Consider the following 10,894-nt stretch of genomic DNA (forward strand, 5'->3'; position numbering starts at 1 on the left):
ACAAGACATGTCTTTTTTCAGAGAATGACATGTCTAGCACTCTTGAAAAAAAATGAACTGCAAAATTGAGAAATGATACCACTACAACATAGGCGACACAACAAGAATGCCTACACATATAATCTACTTACCTAAGAGTGAAAATGGTTAAGATAATTTCAGACTGGAATTGCTTTTGAATATGATTTTATAGGACTTGGTATCCGAACATAATCTGATCCGAATCCGAGTCTGATTGATGAGGTATGGTATTACTAATATATGCCGCAATAGGATAATTCGACCTTCTAAATATGGATACCAATTTATGAGTAAACTTTAAAGTATTAACTAGCAATACATGAATACTACCTTTCTTAGGGCATCTTCAAAGGAGACCCTCAAAGCCCCGGTATATGTCTGGATTGTGGTGTCCGGACCGTTTGTGTCAACTTTTGTCACCCAATGGGGACCCATTGGTCCGCAAAGTGGTCTGGACGTCCATTTTCGGGCAAATCCGAGACAAACGTGGGGGAGCTATACCAGTGTTTGGACATCCACTTTACCAACAAAAAGCCACCACATGGTCCTCCCCTCCTCTCTCTCCTTCCAACCGGACAAATAAGGATTAATTTGTGAAAAACGTTGGATGGCTCTCTCCCACATCATGTCCGTGGGCCACGTTTGGACATAAAAACGGACATTTGTCGTGTCCATTTGCGGATCAACTTTGGAGATGCCCTTATGACACAAGACATATGCTTGTTAGTGATTTATTTGGCTTATTTTTGTATGTTTTAGTGCTTTATGTGTGCTTAAAGTATATAATATTAATATTTTTCAGTTGTTTATGTATAATTTTAGTTTAAAGCATATATTCCTTGTCTATGCATGTGGTACACCACCCTTTTTCATCCAAGTTCGTTCCATTAATGTACCATGTCCAAATCCAGTATTCGAATCTACATTCGTCCCACTTCCAAATCCAAAAGTAAATATAAAATATGATTTGGTATGAGCATTATTTGTTCGAGTCTGATCTTATTTGACCTCTATCTATACCATATAGTGAATAACATTGAATATTACCTATTGGATAAAGCCAATCCACGGTACAGAAGTGGCAAATCCGAGCACTATTGACTGTTGCATATTATTTCACTCCTCGAAATTATATGGAAGTAGTGCCTCGAACAAGTTATGATTGAGTGAGCACAATACATAAACCTCAAAACACAATCACTTCTCTTTTGTTCTAGAATCTTCCATATTTTAATTATTCATCACTTCTCTTATGATTGAGTGATCAGTGCAACCACTCGTCGATGGTTGTGTGTATCACTCAATGCAGAGACCGAGGGTTTTCCCTCATTTTCAAGAAAAAATGCAACCATCCTAAATGGTCGTTTGTGCTTCAACGTAGCCAATTCCTCCCTGTGAAGGTAGTCCTTTATATACAGGCTCGTGTTTTCACACATGGTAATCTCTATGTAGTTTGTATTCATAAATGTGTTGGGGATAATGGAGAATTTGTTGTTGGGACCTAAATGACGTTTCTCAGGACTGACGAATCCATCCGTGCAAGAGTGTGTTGTCTTTGGGAGCATCATGACGATATTGGGAAGGGAGATCTCTTATGGGTGCACTTGGCTTTGGTCAATGAGAAGGTGGGTTGGCTTGTGCTCATGTATTTATTGTTACTACCTATGGCCAATTCGTGCATGCATCCTTCTGTATAGAATGCATGATAATTTTATGTGGGCAACTTAGCTCTCTCTTATCTTTCCTAAATTTATTACTTTGTTTAACGTTTGATGCCAATGGATGTTCGATCTTTCGTTGTGTCTTTTGTCCGGAAAATAGGTCCATGCTTTTGGTGCAGGGTGATGGCGTTCAGGATGTCATTCCAAAGAGGTTGTTAGCCAAGACTCGGAAGCTAATCAAAGAGGGGGAACATGTATTGTCTTAAATTTCAGAAGGCGCAAATTATACTTAGAAATTGATCATGTACTCAAATTGTACATGTCTACCTACCATAGATTTGAATTATAGTTCATGTCATGGACCTCAGTCGGAAAGATAGACCCTGTTCCGAATGGGTTCCATTGTAGAATAGAGACTGAGCTCCCTGAAGTACATAACATACACGTTGACTTACAAGACATGTCTCTTTTTAGAGAATGGCATGTCTAGCACTCTTGAAAAAAAATGAACTGCAAAATTGAGAAATGATACCACTACAACATAGGCGACACAACAAGAACGCCTACACATATAATCTACTTACCTAAGAGTGAAAATGGTTAAGATAATTTCAGACTGGAATTGTTTTTGAATATGATTTTATAGAACTTGGTATCCGAACATAATCTGATCCGAATCCGAGTCTGATTGATGAGGTATGGTATTACTAATATATGCCGCAATAGGATAATTCGACCTTCTAAATATGGATACCAATTTATGAGTAAACTTTAAAGTATTAACTAGCAATACATGAATACTACCTTTCTTAGGGCATCTTCAAAGGAGACCCTCAAAGCCCCGGTATATGTCTGGATTGTGGTGTCCGGACCGTTTGTGTCAACTTTTGTCACCCAATGGGGACCCATTGGTCCGCAAAGTGGTCTGGACGTCCATTTTCGGGCAAATCCGAGACAAACGTGGGGGAGCTATACCAGTGTTTGGACATCCACTTTACCAACAAAAAGCCACCACATGGTCCTCCCCTCCTCTCTCTCCTTCCAACCGGACAAATAAGGATTAATTTGTGAAAAACGTTGGATGGCTCTCTCCCACATCATGTCCGTGGGCCACGTTTGGACATAAAAACGGACATTTGTCGTGTCCATTTGCGGATCAACTTTGGAGATGCCCTTATGACACAAGACATATGCTTGTTAGTGATTTATTTGGCTTATTTTTGTATGTTTTAGTGCTTTATGTGTGCTTAAAGTATATAATATTAATATTTTTCAGTTGTTTATGTATAATTTTAGTTTAAAGCATATATATTCCTTGTCTATGCATGTGGTACACCACCATTTTTCATCCAAGTTCGTTCCATTAATGTACCATGTCCAAATCCAGTATTCGAATCTACATTCGTCCCACTTCCAAATCCAAAAGTAAATATAAAATATGATTTGGTATGAGCATTATTTGTTCGAGTCTGATCTTATTTGACCTCTATCTATACCATATAGTGAATAACATTGAATATTACCTATTGGATAAAGCCAATTCCACGAAACAGAAGTGGCAAATCCGAGCACTATTGACTGTTGCATATTATTTCACTCCTCGAAATTATATGGAAGTAGTGCTTCGAACAAGTTATGATTGAGTGAGCACAATACATAAACCTCAAAACACAATCACTTCTCTTTTGTTCTAGAATCTTCCATATTTTAATTATTCATCACTTCTCTTATGATTGAGTGATCAGTGCAACCACTCGTCGATGGTTGTGTGTATCACTCAATGCAGAGACCGAGGGTTTTCCCTCATTTTCAAGAAAAAATGCAACCATCCTAAATGGTCGTTTGTGCTTCAACGTAGCCAATTCCTCCCTGTGAAGGTAGTCCTTTATATACGGGCTCGTGTTTTCACACATGGGAATCTCTATGTAGTTTGTATTCATAAATGTGTTGGGGATAATGGAGAATTTGTTGTTGGGACCTAAATGACGTTTCTCAGGACTGACGAATCCATCCGTGCAAGAGTGTGTTGTCTTTGGGAGCATCATGACGATATTGGGAAGGGAGATCTCTTATGGGTGCACTTGGCTTTGGTCAATGAGAAGGTGGGTTGGCTTGTGCTCATGTATTTATTGTTACTACCTATGGCCAATTCGTGCATGCATCTTTCTGTATAGAATGCATGATAATTTTATGTGGGCAACTTAGCTCTCTCTTCTCTTTCCTAAATTTATTACTTTGTTTAACGTTTGATGCCAATGGATGTTCGATCTTTCGTTGTGTCTTTTGTCCGGAAAATAGGTCCATGCTTTTGGTGCAGGGTGATGGCGTTCAGGATGTCATTCAAAACAGGTTGTTAGCCAAGACTCGGAAGCTAATCAAAGAGGGGGAACATGTATTGTCTTAAATTTCAGAAGGCGCAAATTGTACTTAGAAATTGATCATGTACTCAAATTGTACATGTCTACCTACCATAGATTTGAATTATAGTTCATGTCATGGACCTCAGTCGGAAAGATAGACCCTGTTCCGAATGGGTTCCATTGTAGAATAGAGACTGAGCTCCCTGAAGTACATAACATACACGTTGACTTACAAGACATGTCTTTTTTTAGAGAATGGCATGTCTAGCACTCTTGAAAAAAAATGAACTGCAAAATTGAGAAATGATACCACTACAACATAGGCGACACAACAAGAACGCCTACACATATAATCTACTTACCTAAGAGTGAAAATGGTTAAGATAATTTCAGACTGGAATTGTTTTTGAATATGATTTTATAGGACTTGGTATCCGAACATAATCTGATCCGAATCCGAGTCTGATTGATGAGGTATGGTATTACTAACATATGCCGCAATAGGATAATTCGACCTTCTAAATATGGATACCAATTTATGAGTAAACTTTAAAGTATTAACTAGCAATACATGAATACTACCTTTCTTAGGGCATCTTCAAAGGAGACCCTCAAAGCCCCGGTATATGTCTGGATTGTGGTGTCCGGACCGTTTGTGTCAACTTTTGTCACCCAATGGGGACCCATTGGTCCGCAAAGTGGTCTGGACGTCCATTTTCGGGCAAATCCGAGACAAACGTGGGGGAGCTATACCAGTGTTTGGACATCCACTTTACCAACAAAAAGCCACCACATGGTCCTCCCCTCCTCTCTCTCCTTCCAACCGGACAAATAAGGATTAATTTGTGAAAAACGTTGGATGGCTCTCTCCCACATCATGTCCGTGGGCCACGTTTGGACATAAAAACGGACATTTGTCGTGTCCATTTGCGGATCAACTTTGGAGATGCCCTTATGACACAAGACATATGCTTGTTAGTGATTTATTTGGCTTATTTTTGTATGTTTTAGTGCTTTATGTGTGCTTAAAGTATATAATATTAATATTTTTCAGTTGTTTATGTATAATTTTAGTTTAAAGCATATATATTCCTTGTCTATGCATGTGGTACACCACCATTTTTCATCCAAGTTCGTTCCATTAATGTACCATGTCCAAATCCAGTATTCGAATCTACATTCGTCCCACTTCCAAATCCAAAAGTAAATATAAAATTTGATTTGTTATGAGCATTATCTGTTCGAGTCTGATCTTATTTGACCTCTATCTATACCATATAGTGAATAACATTGAATATTACCTATTGGATAAAGCCAATTCCATGGTACAGAAGTGGCAAATCCGAGCACTATTGACCGTTGCATATTATTTCGCTCCTTGAAATTATATGGAAGTAGTGCCTCAAAAAAGTTATGATTGAGTGAGCACAATGCATAAACCTCAAAACACAATCACTTCTCTTTTGTTCTAGAATCTTCCATATTTTAATTATTCAATCTTTTTTCTTCTAAATAATTATCATTGTTTTAATGTGTCATGGCTTATAGTCCCGATAAGCACATATTCAAAACACAATCACTTCTCATTTGTTCTAGAATCTTCCGTATTTTCAATGTCTAATTTTTTCTTCTTCTGAATGAACTAGCATTTCTTTTATTTCTGATGATTTACAATGCACAGTGTGCACAAACTTCACATTATATATGCACTTCTCATTTGTTTTGGACTTTTCCATATTTTAATTTCTTCATATTTTTCTAAAAGATTGCCATTCACTTTTACTTTTGATTTTTTTCAAGGCTGTTACAACACATTCATGAGTTTTATTTGTCTTTAATAATGCAATACTAGCTACTCAAAAGTAAAATACGAGATACCTAAAGACCATTGTATGGGATATATTTGTTTCGTGTACTATTATGCTACCTATGTTCATAAATATAAGATGTTCTAACTTTTTTCGAATCGGATGTATATAGACACGTCTTAAGGTGTTTGCTCACTCACTTCAGTTCATATATGGCCATATTAAAATATTCGAAGCATCTTATATTTGTGAACTAAGGGAGTACTATGCAGTTTTCAAATAGGGACGATTACATTTGAGCCCTTAGTTGTGTCACACCCGTTTGATTTGCCCCTAAATTCAAAAAAAAACTCGTTCCTACCCAAGCCCGTTTGCTCCACTTATGCTTTTGCCCTTTGACCGACACTTTGAAAACTTCATGACAAATTCATACTAACTCCCAAAACTGCAAATAAGAAATCATTTTTTTTAGAAAAACATCACCTATATGTGCATGCCATTTGCATTCATGACAAAGTGTTCGAAAGTCCCCATCTCAGTTTGAGCTCATATGATCTCAGCATGAATAGTAAAATCCCAAAAAATGATAAAAAATTCATCAAATTCTGAATTTTTTCTATGGCAAACATTGACGATTTTTTTGAGCGCTTGGAAAGTTTCATCATGGAATGGCATACATGACAGTCGTGGCAAAAAAACAAATCAGCACTCCAAAATGCTTTTGTTTTGGAGCATCAATTTAGTTTTTTTGCCACGACTTCCATGAATGTCATTACATGATGAAACTTTAAAATCACTCAAAACATTTATCAATGTTTGACACAAAAAATTTCTTGATTTTTTGAATGTATTATCATCTTTTTTGGATTTTACTGTTCATGATGTGATCATATGAGCTCAAACTGAGATGGGAACTTTCCAACACTTTTTTCATGAATGCATAGGTGATGCTTTTGTAAACATTTTGATATCTTATTTATATTTTTCAGAGTTAGTATGAATCCGTTATGAAGTTTTCAAAATGTCGGTCAAACGGTCAAAGGACAAAAGTATAAGAGGACCAAACGAGCTTGGACAAAAACGAGAGTTTTTGAATTTAAGGGCAAATCAAACGGGTGTGACACAACTAAATGTTACGAGAATTAAACCCACATCTACATTATGCACATATATGACTCTACATAGTTTTGTAAGTTTACTTTTTTTTAATATGGTATATATTGATTATCTAAACTTTTGTGTTCAATAGACGTGTACCTTACAAGTACCGGCGGTAATACAAATCATCTTCACGTGGACCGTCGGATCCCCACGCCAGCATGCACGCGTACATCCGATAACACGATTTCGCAAGACACGTCACAACACAGGCATGGAGAGTCTATATTTCAAAGTGCTCGTACAAGCACGAGTAGCGGTCGAATCGGAGGATCTACCACAGAACAGAACAGAGCACAAATGAAAAGGCCCCAGATAAAGAGGAGCCATAGCACACAGTGTGCAACTCGGCGGGAAGAAGGAAACGCGGACTGGACAATTCGGAGAAGGGAAACAAAGCACAGTCTCTTGCCTAGCCCATCAGGGCGAGGCCGACAAGGCCCGCGGCCCCAACCAGAGAGCCCATCACAGAGCGGGCCTCGACACCGCTGGCCCCGCCGACGCTGTCCGCTGATTTGGACGAGGAAGGCGCAGTTGTCGCCCCGGCAGGGGTCGTGGACGTCGAGGGCGTCTCCGAAGGCGTGGAGGGCGTCTCCGAAGGCGTGGAGGGTGTCGCCGAAGGCGCGTCGGGCGAGGTGGCCGGGGTGGGCGTGGTGGCGGCTGCGGGGGCGACCTTGACGGCGAGCTTCATGCCGCCGGAGCAGTGGCCGCTGACGCCGCAGATGAAGTAGCGCGTGCCGGGCTTGGTGAGCGTGACCTTGGTGTCCTGGTCGCTGAACGACTGGATGGAGTTGGTGGCGGAGCAGGCGCTGTAGTCCGACGACCCCACCTCCGCCACGTTGTGCGACGCGCCGTACTGGAACACTGCAAGCACACAAAGAAACTAATCAGTAAGTACGTACTGGAGGACTACAGTACATGAACCATTTTGTCAAACTGGTAGGGCTGTGCTCTACTTGAGGTCCAATATCAATAAGAGAACCGTTGGTACTAGCAATGATCGTCGTACTGCACCACGTACCGAGCGTGTCACCGACGGTGAAGGTTTTGTCGCTTGCCCAGGTACTGTAGTCCACGCCGCTAGCCCAGCCCGACGAGTCGCCGACGGTGTAGTCCGCGGCGTAGGCCGGGGCGACGGCGGCGAGGAGGACCAAACCTGCAGCTAAAAGTCCACGCCCAGCCATGATATCAAGTTAAGGTCTTGGAGGCTTTGAATTCTTGGAGACTTTGCTGTGCAATGCGAGTACAAGGATGGCAGGTGATGGACCCGCGGTTACTGGCTATATAGGCTCAGCGAAGCGGTGCAGTTAGTATACTGACTAACGCGATTTGGTTTGGTTTGTTCGGGTGCAGTTGGGTTAGTTGTGCTCGTCAACAACTCTACCGTCCCCCGACCCTGATTCCTTGAACAAATCACTAGTGCCAAGCGGGCTACACTGATACCGATGGGGTTTAGTTGATCACACTATCACGTCAAATACGTTAGCGCTAAAGAAAGCAATGTTCATCAGTCGTTACAGCCACTTTTTTGGCTTCAACGCTCATATTGACCAGCTAATTTCATGTTAGAGGTTGGTACAAGTTTAATTAATGCGCGAATATCAGCAACCGCAAATTAGCAGGGTAAATTTTCTTTGCTACTACTTCTTCCGTCTTATAATATAAGATTGTTTTTGGCACTACACTAGCGCTAAAAATGCTTTTATATTATGGAACCGAAGAGGCAGTACCATCATTTTTTATAGAACTGTCTGAACTGAAAAGCATGTGTAATAATTTGATAATAGAACATCAAGGAACGCAAAACAGATGACATAACAAATAGACCGTTTGTACAAATGTGCATAATTTGGAAAGAAAGCTCTTTCAGTAGCCGAAAGAGGTCAAAGAAAGTACAAGGAGAAGACAGCTAGGTGGCAAATGTTGGTTGAACCGTTGAACAAACCAATCATTCTAATTCATGCATGTGCATTTCTTGTTTGACCTTGATCTTCGTCCTCCGATCATTGATTAGCTTTAGGTGAGGTATAAGGTAAGGTGAGGTGAGGTGGTAGGCATCGTTGTTAGCAGCCTTGCCGAATTACAACTGGGCTGGACGTGGGCTGGGCTGGATCAGGAGCTCTGCTGGATCACCCAGTTTGTCTTAAATAACCATGCTGAACTAAAAGTACTGTGTACAACGGAAGATCCATTTTTTAATCTTCCTTAAAAAATAAATAATATTTTTCTTGTATAAACTTTTGAAACATGATTTTTTTAAACGTGAACAATTATTGAAGACATGATTTTTTAAGACAAAATATTTATTAATAAATTTGTATATGATGACCAATGTTCAAATATCCATCGAGCATTCTGTAATACATATGCTGAACAATTTTAAACTACACAGTGATATATGCTGAACAAAATTTAAAACACATTAAACATTCTGTGATATATGATGAAAAAAAATTAAATATACATTGAACATTTTTGTAATATACGATGAACAGTTTTTAACTGCACATTGAACAATTTTGTGGTAAACACTGAACAAACATTTAAACACACGTTGAACATTTTGTGATATACGCTGAACAATTTTAAATTGTGAACAAAATTTCAAATCCATGAAAAAAATTGAAATCCTGAAGATCAAAGCATTTTATTGAAAACAAAGTATAAAAATAAAAATAAAAAATGATCAAATGAAAGAAAAGGAAAAAGAAAAGAAATAGAAGCAGAAACAGAAACAGAAAAACAAAAACAAAAAAGAAAGAAAAGGAAAAAAGAAAACAGGAAAAAAAGAAGAAAAACGGCCAAAGAAAAAAAATTAGGGAACCTACTAGAAGGTTCCCAAAACATGGTTCTTTCACGAAGTAGGCTGGCCCATTTCGCGTCTGTTGTTCGCTAAGCAACGATCGGACACACACGGGCGTCATATAGGATCGTCGTCCTCCCCCTAGGGCGACTCGGGCGGAGCCAGAAACCTAGCCGCCGCCGCCGCAAACTCCCTCCTCCTCTCCCTCCGCCGCCGCCGGAGGATGCTGCCGGGCTAAGCCCGGGGGCCGACGGCGGTGGCGGGGGATCTCCTCTCGCGCGCGTCTCCGGGGTGGGGCGGACCCCAAGGCGTGTGGTGGCGCGACCGATCTGGGATCTGCGGCGCGGCGGATGGCTGTAGCAGGCGGCGGGAGGCCGGCCCGTCCTGGCGGCGGGCGGCCCAGTCGCGGGCGGCGGCCAGGGCTGCGGATGGCCCTTCAGGCGGCGGTGGCGGCGGCTACGATCGGCGGCGGCCGGCTTGGCTGCGGTGGCGTGCGTGCTGCCTTCAGATCGGCGATGGCGGCGTGGAGGGCCTGGTGGTTTCGTCGGCGGCACCTTCGTTCAGATCTGTTCTGACCGGTGCAGCCGGCGGTGGTGGTCATCTCTTCCGTCAGAGGTGGTCGACCTAAGGCTGGGTGTTCGGATCTCGGGATCCATCATCTAGCACCAGCTGCGAGTCGGGGAGACGTAGTTTCCGGTGAAAACCGAGCTGACGGCGGGCGATGGCGGTGTTCCATGTCGTTACCTTGATGAAGGCATCGTCATGTGACTACCGTCGACCCACTCGTACTGCTCCGGGGGAAACCCTAGGATCTGGTGTTCCAGACCGGATGATGGCGGCACTGCGGTGTCGTTTCTCTCTTGGAAGCATCGTTTGTGGAGCAGTGCTGGAAGTCAGAGGCAGGAGGTGGAGCGGCTTCGTCTTGCACGGAGCTTCGGTGGAGATGTCAAGTCATGCCTGATCGACAGGTGCTACGCTTGGTCATGCCTTGTCGGCAGGTGCTACGCACGACAGATCCTCCAAGGACTTCAAGCTGTGTCGGCTGGTGGTACTTGGCAGCATGGCGCTGAGGTGTATCAGTGG

At 41.7% G+C, this 10,894-nt stretch overlaps 1 protein-coding gene across 1 annotated transcript; it reads right to left on the bottom strand.

The window, feature by feature from the left end:
* Positions 1-7,219: 7,219 nt before the first annotated feature.
* LOC123141592 (uclacyanin-3) lies at positions 7,220-8,289 on the bottom strand. The gene is made up of 2 exons (XM_044560694.1): positions 8,030-8,289; positions 7,220-7,872 (listed from the first exon to the last, which is right to left on the bottom strand). Exons 1-2 carry the CDS (start codon positions 8,190-8,192, stop codon positions 7,421-7,423), a joined length of 615 nt encoding a protein of 204 aa, XP_044416629.1. The 5' UTR covers positions 8,193-8,289; the 3' UTR covers positions 7,220-7,420.
* Between the last annotated feature and the right edge of the window lie 2,605 nt (positions 8,290-10,894).

Source organism: Triticum aestivum, chromosome 6D, assembly GCF_018294505.1.
Source record: "Triticum aestivum cultivar Chinese Spring chromosome 6D, IWGSC CS RefSeq v2.1, whole genome shotgun sequence".
In the NCBI taxonomy this organism is placed as follows: domain Eukaryota; kingdom Viridiplantae; phylum Streptophyta; class Magnoliopsida; order Poales; family Poaceae; genus Triticum; species Triticum aestivum.